This window comes from Microplitis demolitor, chromosome 6 (genome assembly GCF_026212275.2).
Source record: "Microplitis demolitor isolate Queensland-Clemson2020A chromosome 6, iyMicDemo2.1a, whole genome shotgun sequence".
Taxonomy (NCBI): Eukaryota; Metazoa; Arthropoda; class Insecta; order Hymenoptera; family Braconidae; genus Microplitis; species Microplitis demolitor.
The window spans coordinates 18,454,760-18,475,654 of record NC_068550.1 but is presented as its reverse complement, the minus strand read 5'-3'; the positions used below and the strand labels follow the sequence as shown (position 1 = coordinate 18,475,654).

Genomic DNA, 20,895 nt, shown 5'->3' with positions numbered 1-20,895 from the left:
CTTATTATAAACAGCAGTAAAATGAATGGATATGAATTTTCAGCATCACATATCCAACATACTTGGCTGACTTCGATGGAATATACTAAGTGAATTTTTATCATATACATAGTTGTAAAATGAGCGAATAAACGAAATGGATCTGGTTTAGGCGTGAGGAATTTAATCAATTAAAAATTATACAAATTTTATCAATAAATAAATTAGTTATATATTTACACTATTTACACTTAAAATTGTAAAAACTTAATTGTTAGAGCGAATTCGACAAAGTAATAACGTGATAGCAAATGCGAACTATAAAAAAGAATCACGTATAATAAATTTCACACGTGGTCAATAGCGGTTAGTTTCACGGAAATTAATTTAATAATTAATAACACGCGAATAACAATCAATTTATTTTCAATAAATAGCAGCCTTAGTATACTGACTAAATATTGATGATAATTTAGCGTAGCTGTTTAGAAAAATATCACACAAGAATTATATTAGCAAAGCAGTTTTAATACACGAGGTTGCAAGATATAAAGCCCGTTGTAGAATAATGGATGATGAGAGCATTGAAGCATCGTTGTAAACGCTTGGAGGTAATGTGGTAGCCTCGCTACGTGAGACGAATTTTCCCATTGGCTAAAAAGCGCGCCGTCAGGAAGTACTTGATAGCGAATTTTCTGATTGGCTGCCGAGCTCTCAGTATAAGGCGAATCCTATCACTGGCTGGCTAATATAAGACGAATTATCTCATTGGCTGGCTTGTAGCGGATTCTCATGGCGTCTTGACACGGCCATGAGCTAGAAATTGTGTGTCTCGGACCCAGATAGCGAGTGACCCGGTACTATTCTGACCTTGAAGTCTGTAGCGAGTTTGGCAGCTCCCGGGCGTAGCGGAAATGCACGAAGCTTTTCGAAGTAGTTAAGCTCGTGACTGAACAATAGTATATGATAAAAACGCTGTTACTTTTCTGATAGTGTCCACTATATGGTAGTGTTCTTATTGGGTAGGCTTGGAAAATAGTAGAGCTGTCTTCTGGTAGTGAATTTTGTTGATGAAGATTTATTCTGGTATAGTTAAAATATGGTTGTGTTATTTATGGTAGTAGTATGTAGGCTTGTAAATGGTAGAGATGCTAATAATAGGCATTTTTATGAGTGACCAATGTTGTGGTAGAGATTGTTATGGTTGAGTTTGATACTTGGAGGGTTGTCATCTGGTTGAGTTGTAATGTGATAGAGTTTGTGAGTGAAATTACGTTGTATTCGCCATGATAGCGTTAAATTATCAAAGAAAAGTTTGTCGTGATTTAACGGTAAATTAATAACAAGAACACTGTAAGCTCACCGTTAAATTACAGTAGATTTACGATAGAGATATGATAGAGTCACGGTACTTCACTCATGATGGTAAGATACTGTAACACAATATTCTTACCGTAAAAGCACTATAAATTCGTAATTTTTTGGAATCTTCATAAATAGACAATTAATACTTATTCGTACGCGCCTAAGTATGTGGGTCATTATAATGGATAGCAGCGAAAATATGTAATCGGAAGGATCTGTGTTCAAGCTCAGAAGTCCCCTGGATTTTCTCATCAATAAGAAACATTAATCGATTTGCTTGAGACAAAAAGATTGATCATTATTGCTTTCAGCGTGGCACTTTCCTATGCCTTCTTATCGTTACCGATTCGAAATACATAGCGTCATAGTGCTATGTTCACATGAAGATTTTTCACGTCAACGCATGACTGTAAAGAAAAGTAAAAATACTCGAAGAACGTAGCCTGCAATACTAAAGACAACGTTTTTTACTTCCATTTTGAATCTTGAAAACTGCGCATATGCGAATGAATTGTTATGAGTATTCATTTAAAATAAATTAAACGTTAGTACGCAATTACTTCAATTGATTACAATTCTACTCTACTGACAGTGATATACTCACATCATTATTGTTCAGTCACGTGCTTAATCATTTTGAAAAGCTTCGTGTACTTTCGCTACGTCCGGGAGTTGCCGAACTTGCTATTGACTTCATGGTCAGAATAGCACCGGGTCACTCGCTATTTGGACCTGGTACAGGCAATTTCTAGCTCATAACCGTGTCAAGTCGGCATGACATCCCCGCTACCAGCCGACCAATAGAAAAATTCGTTGGGACAGTCATGCTGCCCACATCACCACCGAGCGGTAACAAAGGAAGAAGACGCCGGCATTCCATGTCCTTTCGCTTCTGGTGTTCAACAGATCACCTCGGACATTCCATCCTACTTTGAGGAGTCTAGCGTGCTACCATGTACTCTCAATTCACTTCGCTTAGTCTTAATTATTCTTGTGTAATAATTTCGTTTAACTTACACTAAAATATCCTCAATAATTAACTAGTATATCAAGGCTACTGATTATTGAGTATATATTGATTGTTGCTCGCGTCTAATTACTTATAAATTAATTAACGCGTTCTGATCCGCTACCGACCACGTGTCGAGTTTTTATACGTGAAATTTGTATCGTTGCATTCGCTATCGTATATAATCAACAGTCGCATTCGCTATTAAGTATATTTTTTCTCACAGTTCTTCAGTATACATATTGTTTATAAAACAGCTAATTTATCATCTGTAATTTTTGTGTTAAGTTTAATTATTGAATCAACCATACCTACACCAGAATCCTTTTGTATATTCGCTCATCCTACAATTATTGTTTTCTACGAAACCTACAATTCAGTGTTATTATTTATAGTTCTAATTAATCTTGAATAAGAGTTAATACAGCTTGTAAATTTATCATTATCAAAATAATAAGAATAATAATAGCTTAGTAAACTTCTTCGGGGGCACAGCAACGAACGTTCGGCTTAACGTTTTTCTTATAACATAATAACAAATACTGTATTATTCTAGTACAACAATATCAACATTCAAGTACAGAACAATTCTTGAGACCATCCTTCCAAACCTTACTCGTATTTACCGGGAAATGAAAAATATTTATAAAAAAGGAAAATGGTTCCGCCGTTCGCTAATTTCTGCATCCATCTCAAACACCGTGTAACCTCCACTTCCACTGCATCTTTTTACCCCTTTACTTCCCATTTCCTCCTAACCTATCCTTTACTTCTTCTCTCACTTCCTTTATTCTTAATCACTTTTCAGCCTCTCCATCGTTTCCTAACGCCTTTTTCCTCATTCCCTGCAACAATTTTTTCCATCCTTCCCTCAGAAATACTTCCCATACATGCTTCAACGTCTCCTCCTGATACTCACAAATACTTTCTCTTTCTCTATCTTAGTGCTTTTCCCTTTCAGACCATTCTCCAAACTAAATATTGCCACTCTTTTCCATCTTTCTTTACTTTACCCCTTTTCGAAGTATCCTGAAACCTCTACACTCAGTACATACTTCTGCAACCTGTTACTCCTCAACTCTCTTATTTTGCCTCATCCTTCTCTTTCCTGTTTCTCTTTCTCTTTCGTCACCAAATCCTACTCTCCCATCTTTTCCTTTTTCCATTTTCGCGTCGCTTCTATCAACCCCTTAACCCTTATTTCAGTAAATCAAGGGGGAACTATCATATTATTGATTAGTTTGAAAAAAAAGCATAATTTGATATATTCCAGTCTAGTAGTTAATTTCCACAATTTTATTTTATTATATTGCTCGTCAACATTGGTTACTTTTCCTTTTGTTCTTAGCTTATATTCTAAAAAAAATTGGCAAATTCAATAGCACACACCTCAAACTTTCATGCGATCTTTTGAGTAGACAATTAACTTTTATTAATTACTAAGCTACGTATTTCTTTTTAAGTTAAAAAAAAGTTTACTTGTTAAACTGTAAAATTAAGCGAGTGCACAAAAGGATTCTGGTGTAGGTGTGATTAATTCAATAAATAAAATTAACACAAAATATAACAGATGATAAATGAGCGGTTTTATTAAGCAATATGTACACTGAAAAAACTGTAAGAAAAAATATACTTAATAGCGAATCCAACTTTGTATTGTACGTGATAGCGAATGCAAACTATAAAAAAATCAAGCATAAAAACTCGACACGTAGCCACCAATTTTCCTGATTGGCTGGTAGCGGGGCTCTCGTGCTGACTTGACACGACCATGAGCTAGAAATTGCCTGTACCAGGTCCAAATAGCGAGTGATCCGGCGCTATTCTGACCTTGAAGTCAGTAGCAAGTTCGGCAACTCCCGAACGTAGCGAAAGTACACGAAGCTTTTGAAAATGATTAAGCTCGTGACTGAACATATACTAAATTTAAAAATAATAAATCTTTAACTAATAAACCTACATTTCTATTTTTTAATCAGTAATTAAGATCCAAAGAATGTTTTCTTTTCAAAAATAATTTAAAATTTCAATATTTTTATACTTAATTATCAATTGTATTACTTGTGTATAATATTAAAAATTCTGATTTATGCAAAAATTTTTATATTTTTGATTTTTTACTTAAGTACTAAAATTTTTTATTTTGCGAAAAATACATTTTATCAGGGAATTGAAAATTGTGTTTTGCAAAAAAATATTTTATTAACAAATTTATATTTCAATCAATATAAAAATATTAAACTTCCTAATTTTAAAAGGCGAATATATTAAATAAATCAATATTATTGAAGTTATTTCTAATTTGAAAATTAGCTCATAAATATGTCAATGCATCTTGTAATTACTGCGATACTCATTCAGAAAATGAATTTCATACTACAAAAGTTTTTCTGTCAAATTATAATTACAATTGAGTACCGCTGAACCATGGTAATATGTGCCGATGGAGAGGAGTAAGTGAGAAAGACAGGAGTAAGTAAGATAGACAGTGTATCATGACGTTTTGAGTAGATCTGCCGCAAGATATACTCGAGCATCTGCCGATAGTTTCTAGTGCAAGATGTGCCCAAGTTAAGTGTACCAATACATCTTGAGCAAGATATATTCAAGATTCTTGTGCAATTCTTAGAGTATAACATTACACAAAGTTTTATAACAAGTCTCGCGCAAGACTTGGAATATAAATCTTTGGACCAGTGTCCGCAGCAAGATACAGGGTCATATAAAGACATAGACAACCAGTGTGGACTGAGGACGCTTAGCGAGGTCCCTACTCTAGCACTAGGACTCATAACAATTTATTTGAATCGGCCTAACGATATCTGGTCTATTAGTTTGTTATATCTAGTTATTTAGTCCAACATTCAGTTCTATCTTGGTTAGTCTGTTACCAGAATAATTTTATTTATCGAAAATTTTCTTATATATTAAACAAAATTATTAATTTTATTATAAGTGACATTTGCTTTATTCGAATTTATTAAATAGGGAGATTTTGTGACTCCTTCGCCTGGTTAAAAAAAAAAAACTAAATTCGATTATTAAGTGAGTGTGGTGGTTTCGTGCACAACGTCTGCCCGTGAGGATTTTCACTGAAGAGGATCGACACCGAATCCAGGGAGCCCGAAGAGGATCGAAGTTGAGTCCAAGAAGTCCGCAACGAATCGGAGACAGATATCACCAGTAACTCACGTACAACCGGATAAGTCTCGACAAACTATTCACAAACCTTTTCTCTCTCTTTAACGTGACATTCATTTTTAATTGATTAATAATTTTGTTTACCACGTCCAATAAATCTTGCGCGTTTCAACAATTTATTTATTTGTCGCTAGACGCATATTCTATTTTCACCACTAATTATTTTATAAATAAAAGGGAAAATTTCTGTAAATATATATTTGGGGAATTTGTTTAAATAATAATTTAAATGAGTCTCTGATAATAAATTTTTTTCATCACCAGCGTCTCTTAGAATAAGTTATATTTCAGCCACGTGTCCGGTCAGAACGAGTCTACCTACACCCTGAGATATAATTCCCGTCTTTCCGAACCAACATCAAAATAATCTTTAATTTATATTTATATTTAGTAATTTAAAATTAACTAATTAAAATTATTCAGGAAATTTAATTAACTGTGGTTAATGGTTATTGGACACGCACTAGCCTGGGCCCACCATTATATTGTGGAAAGCGTCTTGGCCAGCAACTTGTAATGGAAATTGTTACATGGGTGTTTCTCAATTCGATTTTTGGCTTATTTGATTCAAGTCTATTAAATGCTACAACTTTGACTCTCTTTTTTCCCTCTCATTTATCTCAGCAAGTATAGAGTCGACTCCATAAGACTTATTATTTTGGCCTAAGTTATTTAATTTATCTTCCAATTCGTTAACTTTATTTTTTAGTCTAGCATTCTCTTCCAGTCCTGCCCTGTTATCATCTGACAGCTTGTTCATAACATTTTTTATTGAATTAAGGCTACTATCAATATCATTTTTGAAGGATGAGAATTGTTTTTTAAGTGAGGCATCCAGATTATTTACTTTGACGATATCATTATCATAATCATCGTCCACATACTCCACTAGCACACCACTAACCTCACTTTTGAATTCTTCGCATTCCCACCTAAGAGAGTTAAAAGTATTCAAAATTGAAAGAACATATTGATTTTGGTCCGATTTTCAGAGACTATTTTTTGAACTGATCTTGACATATTAAGTAACCAGTAAGCTATTCTGAATAATTTGATAATGTTTCAGTGTATGAATGTATATATATATATATGCACAGTAGCGCTTAAAAATATTTTGACAACATGAAATTTGTTATCATCTTCTTTGAAATAAAACTATATCAAAAAGATCTTTGAATAAGGTAGGCAGCAGTCTTACTGCAATCAGTTTTAATTTGTTTGTTTACATTCCATGCCACCGAAAGATAAAAATAAATTTTAAGTTTTTTTTTGACACGCAGTAAGCTTTGGAAGTTCACGGACGTTAGATGATTCAGAGCTTTTACTTTCACTTATATTTACTTGTCGTAGCCAATACCACACCCTTTTGGGTACACTCGCGTTGCGGGGTGTCCCCATTTACCACCCAGACGACACTCTTAGTCGAAAATTGACTAAGAGTGGACGTTAACCGGAAGCACTAAGGATTTGAGACAAGCCATTATACACATTTGCCCTCATTTGTCACCTAGTGTTCACTTATCTCCGAGCTTTTTGAGGACGCCATTGATGTTTTAAGGGACAAAAATGGTGGCGATAGATCCACTCAAGAATTGTAGCACTATTTCTGAACACGTCGACTCACTTCGAGCGACTAGAGTCGAATGCTCGCGTCCGCACTCCCCAAACTAGTTACTATCGTAATTTATACCGGCTCTATATTCCAATTCATAACTCCCACTCGATATCAAAGACTCAACGGGCAAGAATTAAGTTGTGTCTTTTCTTTCCCGTCTCCAGGACTCTCTAATTATATTGACTATGGATATCCCAATGTGTTTGCTCTCCTGGACTTGGCTTCAGTCGAGATTGCAGACCGAATTCCTAAATCTAAGTAACCAGCAGTGGCCCTCAGCAGCACACTAGTCACAGTTATCTACTGAGGCCTTCTGCAAAAACCGAAAACTCTCAAAATGACCAGAAATAGTGGCTTTCACAGTGATAGTGGTCACAGAATTATCGCTGAGTCCTGCCAATCATACGAATAAAAAAAACTGATCTCATATGCCTAATCCATAATCCGTATTTTGGAGCACTAGCATTTCAGCTAGACTTTCAAACTCCACACGGAAGTCTCATGAAGTCAGGCAAGCATCCTGACATCAGGTGAAACCGGGTGGCAATTACTTGAGCCCCACTTCTTGGTTACTCTGACTTCTCCGCATACTCAATATTTCTAGCTCCGAATGACAACTTCCACACTCTCACTACTTAATTTGCGCCCTTGATTCTTTTCTCGTAATTCACAAAGTTTAACTAAATAAAAATCTGAATTAAAAATTCTTAATAACTGTAAGCTAAATTATTATCTTGAGTCATTATGCTCGACTGTGCTCTAAAATCAGTTAACTTTAATCTAAGCCTCATACGAAAAATAGCGTCACAAAATATATATATATATATATATATATATATATATATATATATATGTATGTGTGTGTGTGTGTGTGTGTGTAGTGACTGGGACGAGGTTCTTAGGATCTTAATCACTACGATAATTAATTTATCTGACTCCAATTATTAGTGTCAACAAAATAATAAATAATGAGTTTTATATAATTTATTATATAATACAGAATAATGCTGGTCGCATTAGATATGTGTTAGCTAGTTGCCGTGTATCTCTCTTTTGTACGTGTGTACTGTACTGTGTATTGTTGCTACCGCATATCGTATCCGCGTGGGGGAAAATCTTCGGCGATCAATGACGATCGATGATTAACGGACTTATCCGAAATTATGAATATTAATAATATAAGTAGTGACGTAGTCACTACATATACATATATTAGTGTGTCCCAAAAAAAAACAAATATTTTTTTTAACCGAGTATAGCCACAAAAGTTACTTTACCTCATAAAAAAATCCTCACCAAATTTCAGCCAGATATCTTTAAAATTCAGTTATCTCAAAGGGAGGTCCCCTTTCCCATTTAAAATACACACGAAAATTTTTTATTCTAGTTTTTCATTATGAAGACTATGAAAAAGATTTATTTTAATTCCGCCGAGTATAATCTCGTAGAAAATTAAATTCTCTACAAAAAAGTGCTGAAGCATTATGTACGTAAAACAAACTGGGAAAAAGTTACGGGGCTTTGAAGATCGACAAATATTTAGTTTCCTCGGTGTAAAATTATTTTTTGTTATTTTTTATTTTCATTTTATCAAAAAGCTTTCTTTTTTAAATTTTGACAAGCACGTTTTTGTAAGAAATTTAATTTCCCACAAAAAAATATTTGATATCATTGGAATTAAATTGGTTGGTAACCGGGCACTCAGCTTGTGTTAGCCATTGTATCCGGGCCCATTAAGGACAATTTTATAGTTATCGAAAAGGATCGTGGTCCTGGTGATCATTGTTATTAGACCTCGCGTTTTTGCCAGTCCACCTAACAACGAACTCAGCAAGCTCACTGTCCTTCCGACTACTATTTATAATTTGAGTATTGCAGATACTATTGTTTGTGAATTGATATGTGGAGGCGACATTGATTTATTTCGGTGATTCCCCGCCCCGAGTCCAAGGAAGCATGTCGCGGGAAGAAGTTAATGTGGGTGTAATGATGATCGATCCTTCAGAGCTCACTGTGTAGGATAAGGTACTTATACAATGGAGTTTGCCTGTTATCTAAAGGCAACGTTGGTGGTGAAGGTCTCCCTCTATCATTGCTTTGACACGTTGGCTTACACCAAAGCTAGAGATTCTGCGAATGTTTTATGGGCCTCTGCCGCCATCAATACTCGGCTGGTACAGGTGTTCTTCTCTGATAAGAAGCTCCACCCGCTAGCCTAGTCATAGAGGCAGCAGAGCCCTGCAGATTCGATCGAGTTTTTGTGTTTCGCTATCATTTTGTCATGAAATCGGCGCCACTTCAAAGCGGTCGAAAAGTTGTCGGTATCCTACCACCAGAGTGCTGCCAATGTAATGCACATAAATAGTATTGTAAAAATAAAATTCATTGGTGCATGCCGGAATCGAACCTGGTCCAACGCTGTGGTGAGCAAGTACCTTGTTCGATAGGCTATTGCCAGCCCTTTATATTTGATATCATATATATATGTCAAATGAATGAGAAAAAAGTTATAGGGCTTTGAAGTCGATTGAAGTTGAACTAACGGAGATATTGAGTTGTGAGTATCTGCCTCTCTGGTCCGGTTCCGTATTGCAAGGGCCAGCTACGAGATAACACAAACAAAAGACGATTTTTCAGGTAATTTCTAGCAGCTGCTTCGTTCTTTGTCACAAATCCCCTAATATCTGCATTAGCGAAAGAGTTGATGTATGCAAAAGCTTATACCTATGCCTTAAAATTCTGTAATGAAAAGAAAGTTTAGTTTAAAATTTGCTGTTCTACCGAGCAGTCATACACGTGCAGTGAACTTATGTTTGAATTCATGATTCCGTGTAGAAAATGAGAACTGCCACTTAGGCAACTCACTACCACTACAACTCGACAGACAAGAATCCACCTCAGCAAAAGTGTCCAAGTGGCGCAGACTCATGGTGTGAATGTCAGAAAACTGCAGCTGAAGAAGATCTAAAGTCATTTAAAGATAATTGCACGGCACTTTTAGATAAAGTTTTAACCATGAAGCCTATTTATAAAGACTTGAGTAAGAGCGCCCTGCTAGAGTGATGTGTTGGAGGCTTCATTTAAAATGGCAATAAGAGTCTCAACGAACTTATTCGGAAAAGTACTCCAAAAATTGGAAATGGTTCCTCAAATATTGTTGAAATTGCAGCAAATGTAGCAGTCTGTATTTTTAATGAAGACTGTTTTGCTCTGCTGGCGTTTATGCAAGAGATGGAGATTAAAACTGGGATAAGTTCTCATAAATGGGTGCCGACAGTAGACAGCATCCGAATAATCCAAACGGAGCAAGAAGCTGCCAAAGAAATTAAGAAAAGTAGAATTCGACGTAGGCAAGATCAAAACGATACGCTAGACATCTTAACTGAAAGCCTTTCACATTATAAAACCGGCATCGATGATTCAATGTAAGTAGAAAAAAATACATTCTAATAGTCAAAAAATCTTTAAAACTTTCAAACGCGTTTTTCGCACCCTTAGGTTTCTCAGACTGCATGCCCACTGGCGCTTAAAATCTGCTGCACCGATCTTTTTGAAATTACGCACTTTCTTTTTTTACATTGATAACGAGCTAATGACGTCGAGTTTTTTTTTAATTTGAACGTATTTTAAAATAACGAAATTTTCAATTTTTTTGATGAAAATTCAGTTTTTTGACTTCTAAGGGCTGTAAAAAGAGTCAATAAAAAAATAAAAACTCAATGTTGTTATCTGTCAAAATTTATCAACTTATAAAATCTTTTTAGTTTTTTGATGTTAGATAATCCAGTGATAACTTATGAGGGGCACCGCAATGGAACTTTTTTTTTAAACGTCCGCGGAGATTTGCTGTCAACGGACGATTCCTTGATATCTATTAATAAAAATTTTATTGAATATCCTTCAGATGTTATTTGATTATGTAGTAATTATGAAAATGAATATAATTTAACATGGTCGTCAAAAAAAATTATCGAAAATATGACTTTTTTTTTGTGTAGAATTAAGGTTGCTACCCCTTTGAGTGTTTGTAGGTCTCTTTGGAGCGCAGAATTGAATGGGGTACTGAGGTAGACGTAAGACTTGACGTTTTCAACCTTTTTATCCTTGTAGAATAAGAGCATCACGTTTACCTGATCTGACACTTGAGCTAACCCTCAAGCTTTTCGTTTTCAATACACTCATAGTGAAAAAAATAAAAAATTAATATTTACAGAAAATTTACTCACTTCAAGGACGAAACATTGACTTTCGTTCTTGAATCATCGCGGAGGATGAGGACAGATGCGGGCAGATGCGAGCACATAACCAGGCATATTGAACTCATGTCTGGTATATGTGTAGGGGCATCTGGGTGGACCTAATGACTCCACCGTCCATCTTACGGCTTGAAATAAATTAATATTTACAGAAAGTTTACTCACTTCGAGGACCAAACTTGCAACGAGTGAATGAAAACAAAAAAGAAAAATTTAGAAAAACAAAAAAAAATACATGATTAAATAAAATTATGAATTATTTATATTTTATAACTCCTTAATAAAGAGTTTCAAGTGAATTTCATTTTTTTTTGTTTTTTTTTATAAAAATTGATTCATTTAAAAAAAAAAAAGAAAAAAAAAACTATAATGATTCATTATTAAACTATTCAGCCATCGTTACTTACAATTGAAACTTACAATATCACTATACAAATAAATATCGCTGGTATATATTACCGGTGCTAAATTATTATTTTTTATCAGAATATCTGATTTTTATTTAAACATTTCATCTTTTTCATTTAGGATTATTATTCATTTTAACTTCCAATAACTGACTCAGCAATATGTGATTTTGTATTTTTAAGTCATGTATGTATTCATTTTGCTTACGTATAATTTCATTTTTTTTCACGTATAATTTCTTTCTTTTTTTTTTTTTTTACGTATGGTTTCATCTTTTTTAATCATCCCTTCTTCTAATCCATCTAGTATAAGATATTCATTGTGTTTCAATTTTTGCAATAATTCTGATGACAATGGTCGTTCTGTTAGATCAGGTTTTAGAAGTTGGATCATTATTTCACCGAATTTTTGGTATTGTTTTTCTAAGCTATCAGGAATTTTTCCAAGTTTTAATAATTTCAATGTACTATCAAGTTCCATACGTGTTGCCGTAGGATATAATTGTTCCATCAGAATAATTCCAAGGTTGTATAAATCATTCTTGGGATCATAACAACCATTAAATTGTTCAGGCGCTGCATAATTTTTAGTTCCAAACGGATCAGCATGTTTATTTTCTTTTTTATTAAGACACGCTAATCTAATATCACCGATTTGTATGTGAATTAGTTTTGATGTAGAAATAAATATATTACATGGCTTGATGTCATGATGAATAATTTCGTAAGAATGTATGTAATTTAAACCCTTCAAGATTTGCATAAATATTGCACTTATGTTCGACACTGGCATGTGGTTTTCTCTACGATCCAACCATTTTTTTAAGGAAGTTTCACACAATGCCATTTGTACATACAGATGCCTGTACACATATACCAGACATGGGTTCAATATGCCTGGTTATGTGCCCGCATTTGGCCGCGGTTGCCCGCATCTGTCCTCATCCTTCGCGATGATTCGCTTGAAGTGAGTAAATTTTCTGTAAATATTAATTTTTTTCTTAACTTTAAGTGTATTGATACCTTTATGATCACAGTATATTTTCGAAACCTTCAAAAGTTTTTGAAGTAAGATTGCTCTACAGTGTAATAGAGCTAAGTCAATACCGTACTCAAATGCAAGTAGATCATATGTAATTTTTAATCGCCATGAATCGTTTTTAATTACAAAATAATAGATAATTTTTTGATAATTAGAGATTATTAAATGTGAAAAACCATGAGGATTATGAATATTAAATATGATTAGATTTTTTATTGTTTTTAATCATCACAAATCGTGTTCATAATCAGGGTAATATAATTATGTATCGTTCAATATACTTCTTGTTATTATATTTTATAATTATGTAAGCTGAACTTTGTGATTTCATTTCGGAGCTTGCTGTTTTCAACCTAAACCTGTTTGAAACTGTAGTAAACTAATTGTTTTAATCCGAATAACAATTATTGGAAGTACCTGAGCGTTAAATTCGGATCATATCAATAATAATTATCTGAGATCTAATTTCGTAGTCACCTAATTATAATAACTGTATTATAATTGGATGCCAGATATGGACATCTGCCTCTGTTCAGTCACGAGCTTAATTATTTGAAAAGCTTCGTGTACTTTCGCTACGTCTAGAAGCTGCTGAACTTGCAACTGACTTCAAGGTTAGAATAGTGCTGGATCACTCGCTGTTTGGGTCCGGTAAATACAATTTCTAGCTCATGGCCGTGTCAAGCCGGCATGAGAGCCCCACTACCAGTCGGCCAATAGGAAAAATTGGCGGCTAACTACATCCTGTTGGTGCACTTTTAACCCAATGGGAAAATTCACTTATGCAGCCACGCTGCACGAGTCGCCACCGAGTGGTAACGAAGGAAGAAGACGCCGCCATGATACTCATTCTGTATCGTGAAAACTTTCGTGTCGCCACGTGCTTGACTGTCGCTTCGAATCTTATTGATTATTACTAATTGCTCGTAAGTTTTCATTCCGCTGAATTATAGCGATATTATTCTCAATATTTAGCTCGTAAATTAAGACGACTAAATATTGAGATGACTGACTTTGATTCTTAGGCAAAAACTTGATGTAAGATGGTATCACCATAACTTGCATTGTTATATCATCCAATTGAAACATTCCCTGTTGCATTTTATTATTTTCACTGCAACCAGAGTGCAATGCTGATTGTGTGTTACATTTAGTATCAAATTTTTTTTTATTTCATTAGTTCTGCTAATACTATGCTCATGTTATATAAATAAACTTATGCAAATAAAGCGACATTTAGGACATTTAGTTATTATTTTGGTATTCTCAACGTAATGAAATCAACTCATGGTCTAGTCAATATGCGTTTTTTTCTGTGAAGTAAGTTTTGGTATTCATGATATTATAATACTAATATTGCTGTCAGAGCAAAAATATCCCGCGAGCATAAATGCTGTTTTTTGAGTATGGTGTTAAGGCTGGGTCGTATCTTACAAATTTTAGAATATTAGACTTCTATCAATTCATTAAATGACTATCATAACAGAGATTTTTTTAGCTTCCGGAAAATGCATGAGACGAACTTACTCAGATGATTTTCATCATTCGAGTCCCAAAATATTCAAAACATTATTAGAAATCTCAAATTCGAGAATTTGATAATACGACCCTACCACTTCAAAGAGATATAGCAAAGAGGACAATAATATGAATCACAACTTTTATTGCAACGTGAAAATTAAAGCTGACTGATGGAAATAAACTACATTTCAAATTTAAACTTTCGATTCTTAATAATTCTAAAGTAATTAAATAAGTAATCATTGACGTACCGGTATGATCATAGGTTTTCGTACAAGGCTTTTTGTGAATTCTTCAGTAAAACCACAGTGAGCATGATGAGCTTGTGATACTTGAAGAATAACATCATAAACAGCTAGTTGTTTATTATCAGCATCTGATTGATCGGCTTCAACTACGGTAGCCGTTGGTATTCGTACAGTTATATTTTGACTGCTATTGTTATTACCGTTACAATTATTGTTATTGTTTACGACATTGTTATTATTACTACTACTACTACTACTACTATTATTATTATTATTATTATTACTACTATTACTGTTGTTATTATTATTATTATTATTATTATTATTATTACTGTTGTTATTATTATTATTATTATTATTACTTATATTATTTATATTATTGTTGTTGTTAACGATACTGTTATTTGCGTTTGTAGTACTATTATTGTTTTTATTGTTAATGCCGGAATTAAGCTGTTGATTTGAAACTGTTGTCGTTGGAATCGAATCATCAGACCCACGTTCTCTCGAACGTTTTGGTACCCGACCGTATCGAACAGCTGTAAAAAAAACGACAATAAGTGAGAAACACTTTAATTAGTGATCAGTATATATATTTATATATATATATATATATATATATATATATATATATATATATATATATATATATATATATATTAGATGCTAACATTTTTTCTGATTAATGTCTAAAATTATTCATTGAATATTATTATAATTTATAATATCAATATATAGGGCATTGAGACGGTAACCTCAATTATGTTGGAACACCTAAAAACGTTTACAAACTAACTTTTTACTTCAAACATTTACAACTCTTAGATGATTCAAATAATACGTTTCAATATTTATCATCAATCACTATATTATTACTGAGATAAATATAATTTGTATTCGTATTAAAATAAAACACGTACTGAGTATTTTAAAACATTTAAGAAATAGCATTTTCGTCTCAGAATGAGAATGGGCGTTCTAGTACCATTACTTATTAACATATTTTTTACACCCCGCATGAAAAAAGTGTCTAGACGAAAAGTATATCTTAAATTATTATTGTATTATATAAAATTATACTTCAATACGTAATTCTCAATATATTCTCATGGTACTATTTTTTGTTGCTTTGATATACTTAATTATACTTTATCACTATAAGTAAGATTTATGATTTAAAAGACTTTGAGTTATATAAATTTTGTATAAGCTAAACTATACCCAAATTTTATAATAAAAATTATACGCCATGAATGCGTACGCTAATTATACTGATCACAAAATTAAGGGACATAAAAAAGTTATAAATTTTTTGGTGATTTTCAACATGCTGTAACTCGGTAGAAAATGGTCGTAGAGTAAAAATTAAAAAGCAAATTGTGGCCTCAAGTTTTTAGTTTTTAGATCTGGACTTCAAATTTTTTTATCATGCACGGTTCCGGAGTAATCTTCAGAAAACCAACGAAAAAAAAATTTTTCAAATTTTTGCTCGTCGTCCAACAAGTCTATGGGCTTCAATAAATTTTTCTTGATAATCTGATCTTATGGTTCTTTTAGGATATGTTATGCCCTTAATTTTGCCGGTCTCAAAAAGTCTCGACGACGATTCGGCGCCGAGTTATCATTGATCAAAGCAAAAAAGTCCACTTTGGAGCTGATAATCAATAACTCTGGACAGATTGGTCATATAGAGGATGAAAGTAGGGTTTTAAAAACTGAAAAATATTCTCTATAAGGCATAATTAATGGCTTTTGCTGGAAAAATTTTTTTGCGGCGATAATGTTTATTAAAAAACAGGTAAAAATTCGCACATTTAAGGATATTCGGAAATCCTGGTATAAATTTGGATATAACAGATGAACAAAGGATACCGTCAGTTTTTTTTAACCTCAAAGTGTCCTGAAAAAACCCTGAAAATTTCAAAGCGTTGCGATTTTTCTTTTTTAGTGTTCCGAAGTTAAATTTATCGATTTTGCTAAAAAACACATAAGGAGCGATTCTTTAGTTTTCATTCATTCCTTTATGGTCAAAAAGTATTTTTTAGCGACAAGCATTATTTCTTGAATCAAAAACAGTAATTGTTGATTAAAAAAAAAAATTTCTAATAATTTTTTTTTTTTTTTTTTTTTTTTTTTCAAGAAAATTGATTAAAAAAAAAATTTTTTTTTCGATATTTTGCTACATAATTATCTTCGAAATGATTTGGAAGTGAATGAATAACGCCTCCGTGAATGAAGAACGTCTTCGCAAAACGCCACCAGTGTCAGTTGGAAAGAAAAAATTCACATTATTTATTTACTGGTATCCTAGGTAATTTCAATTTCAAATTTCGTCTCTTGGCCAAAAAACGCGAAAATTTTGATTTTCTACACCCCTGCGAACCCCTGTGAGAATCGGTTTAAAAAAAATTGTGCCATTGATTTTCTCGTATCGTTGGTAATTTTTATTTCAAATTTCTAGTTTTCTCTTGGCCAAAAAACTTGAAAATTTTTATTTTTTACGCCCCTGCAAAGCCTCACCGGAGTCGAGTGTAACAAATAAATTTATACCATTGACTTTTTCAGTTCATCAGTAATTGAACCATCAAGCGAGGCAGCCGAAGGCGACCGAAGCTTGATGATAATTATACAAATGTCTCGCCTGAGAGATTACAAATGTAGAACAGTTACTTCATGCCTACAAACCACTTGTTTAAAGCCTTAAAAGATTTGGAATTCCCGCTGGGTCTCTCCTGGCATCACCAGGTGTTCACTTTCGTTATTTTGTTCAGAGTTTGTGTCCTCTTATTAATATAAAGAAAATTTTTGAATACTTTACTGAGAGATTGGGTTGGGAAAATAAAATTGATTATTTAATTTTTTTTTTTTGTTTAAAAACTAATACCATTTACTGGGTGAGTAATCTCTCAGGCGAGACATTCGTACAATTATCATCAAGCTTCGGCCGCCTCGCTTGATGGTTCAATTATACTTCATGTCTCGCCCTTTGAGATTACAGATGTAAATTTTTAGAGTTACATTAAAAAGTTTTTTTTTTTATGTCAGCATCACTTTTTCTGCAAAGCTGTCTTCCCGAGCCTTAATTGAGAGCTTGTAGAAGTCTGCAAATATTTTGGATTTCTATAACCATCCCGTAACTCTTTTTATTTCGTCGATATTAACATCTTTTTCTGCTGCCTTCGACGTTGACACGTGCCGAGTGCTGTGCGCCGTATATCGCTCGTCTACTCCGAGTTCACTGAGTGTGCTATTCATCCATCTTCCAATCGTATCTCGTGATACTTTTGCACGCGGTTTTTGGAAAGATATCAGGAAGCTGTCATCCTTGCGCCTTAAATCTTCAGTCATTGTTAAATAATAGAGCAAGGTTTTTGCGATGCATAGGCTAGGTTTCTTTTGAAAGAACGGTAACTTTAAGAGGGGCTGTACAGCACCTGCTGTCGATGCTTTAATATGTTCCGGGATTTCTATTTCCAAGCCTTTTGGTGTTTTGATAATGTTGCTTATCTTTATAGCTGCTAAAGTCTAAATTCAGTGCGCTGTTCCTAGGGCTAGCAACAGTACCATCTTCTTAGTTACCTTTTTTAGACTGAGTTGTTTGAGTGGGTACCACTCTGCGATTTTATTTAGTACAGGGTCTACGTCCCAAATTATGTCGTAGCTGGGTTTACTGGGTCTTTTCTTGTATGTTCCTCTGATAAATCTATTGATCAAGTTATAATTGGTGACTTCTTTTTTTAAAATTAATGCTAATGCCGCTTTAGCAGTGTTGATTGTCCCGTGGCTAACTCTTTCTTGAAATCTTTTTTTTTAAAAATGACAAAACCTTAGGTGCTGAAATGATGAGATGGTTACAGTGAGATTTTTGGTTGAATCTCCACCACCTTTTGTATGTTGATTCATATTGCTTCATCGTCGAATTTGCTATTGACGCCATCATGATTTCAATAGATTCTTCTGGCGTCTTTTTGTTTAAAAGTACCTGCTGGATAATTTCGCGACCACCAGGGTAAGGTTTTTGCTCAGTGGGTGTGTTGCGAGGCTAGAAAAAAACAAGATATTATTATTTGGTTCAAAAATGATCCAATCACCTACTATCATCTTTTTGAAGGCTGGGAACTAGTTTTGACTAGGCCAAAAAGAACTATTAGGATTCCCACTGCCTCATCGGTTTTAATTTTTTGAATTACTCTGGCAACTATTGCGAACGGTGGAAACGCGTAAAAATGTCATTTGCTCCAGCTTATTGTGAAGGCATCTATCGCTAAGGTTTTTGGATCCCGGTCCCATGAACAGTAGGTAAAGATTTTCTTATTTTTTCCTGCTGCAAAGAGATCAATGTTTGGGGTGTCAAATTTTTCGATTATTCTTTTGTATGCATAGTTTGCTAGATACCATTCTGTATAGTGGTTTGATATCCGTGACAGCGAGTCTACTTTCACGTTATCTTTGGATGCAATGTAGGATGCGTGCACCCGCAGGTCTCGACTTTCGCACCAGTCCCACAACTTTTTGGCTAAGTCATGTAAGTTTTCGGATCTTGTCCCTCCTAGTTTATTAATATATGCAAGAGTAATAGTATTATCTACTCTTAACAGTATTTCAGCGGAGCGTAGATTTTTTGTAAATCGGTTTAGTGCTAAAAGGGCTGCTTTTAGTTCCAAATAATTAATGTGGTGAGGTTTTTCAGCTTGGGACCATTGTCCGTGAACCCCCTTACCGTTTCAAAAAACACCCCACCCTGTTAGACTGGCGTCTGAAAAAAATTCTTTTTGAAATTTGAAATTTCTTTTTGAAATTCAAAATTTCTAACGTTCTTAACCTCTGCGGGTGGTTTGTTACGCCTCCAGATCAAGTCATCGGCAACGTAGTTTGGGATGTTCATATTTTTGTCATAGTTCATTTGACTAAGTTCTAGAGCTTCTATCTTGGTTTTTTTCAACATCTTGCAGTGAAGCATCCCGTAATTCACTCCTGGGCAACTAGCTACTTACATACCTATTATCTGGGCAAATTTTTTCATTTTGAAAGTTTTCTTACCCATTAAGTAATTTAAGTATGTGATAAGAGAATTTCTCTTTTCACTTGGGAGCTCTACTACCATTTCTTTAGAATTTAGCACGAATCCTAGGTATTTACATCGTTGCCTTGGTGATAATTGTGATTTAGCTCTATTTACTATAAAGCCAAGTTGTTCAAGTAAGTAAAGTGTACTTTGTAAATTATAGTGACACCCTTCTATAAAGTTATCTAAGCACAAGATGTCATCTCGGTAGATAACCGATAAAAATCCATTTAATCTTAGTCTTGCTATCACCGGTTTCATAAGTTTTGTAAACACGTACGGGCTCTCTGAAAGGCCGAAAGGCAAACATGTAAATTCATATAGCTGACTCCAGAATCGAAATCTTAAATATATTCTCTGACTTTTGTGTATTAATATTGCAAAATATGCTTCCATAATATCTACTGTTCCCACATACATGTTATGTTCTAGTAACCTGCAAGCAGATCTGAGGTCTTTTAATTTGAAATGTTCAGTATCAATGAACATGTTCAGCTCCTGAAGATTTAGAATAAATCTTTTGGAGCCGTCTGGTTTCTCTTTAAAATTTAAAAAAATAGGTTGTTAGGAACTGACCGGTTGTGTCTGAGCACTTTAAGATCGTTCCGATCACCAAGAGCCTATCTATTTGCATTTGGATATCTGTTGCTTCTCGTAAAGACCAGGTTTTCTCTTTTGGAAGAAAATTTTTGCTAGGTGTTTCTTTAAAATTAATTTTATAGCCTGTTACGCATTGTCTAATAAATTTATCAAGCGTCAGCTGTTCCCAAGGCTTCAAAAAGTGTCTTAATCTACCTGTTAGTTTTACCTGGTCCTGATTCTTGTTGAGTCCGAGTTCTGCTCATGTTCGGGTGTCGACGATAATGGGTTGGATTCTGGGTCTGATTCATTTTGTGCTGGCTGGATTGTCTCGATGAAATCTTCTGAGTGACAGTCTTGTGAGATTTGGATTTCTTGCCCGTCGAGATCGTCGGTTTTCGAGGTATCGACGGGCCGTTCTAGTTTCCCAAACTAGTTGGAGTACTTTTTTTTGGGCCTTGGATTTTTAGGTCATGGCTTAATTTATGCATGCTTTTTATTTCTTTAATCTTGTCTCTAAGCTTTTTCCCGAATAAGTACGAATCCATCTCTCTCTCTTCCAGTGAGGACGCTACCTGCTTTGTAAGGCTGGGTAATATGTATATTTT

General features: G+C 34.1%; 1 protein-coding gene across 2 annotated transcripts in view; it reads right to left on the bottom strand.

The window, feature by feature from the left end:
* The window catches only part of LOC103572303 (ecdysone-induced protein 78C), a 186,081-nt gene that overhangs the window by 13,758 nt on the left and 151,428 nt on the right, over nt 1-20,895 (bottom strand). For both annotated transcript variants that reach the window (XM_053739894.1, XM_053739893.1), the window contains one exon: nt 14,647-15,182. In XM_053739894.1, coding sequence (XP_053595869.1) covers nt 14,647-15,182 — 536 coding nt within the window. The remainder of the gene's footprint in view (nt 1-14,646; nt 15,183-20,895) is intronic.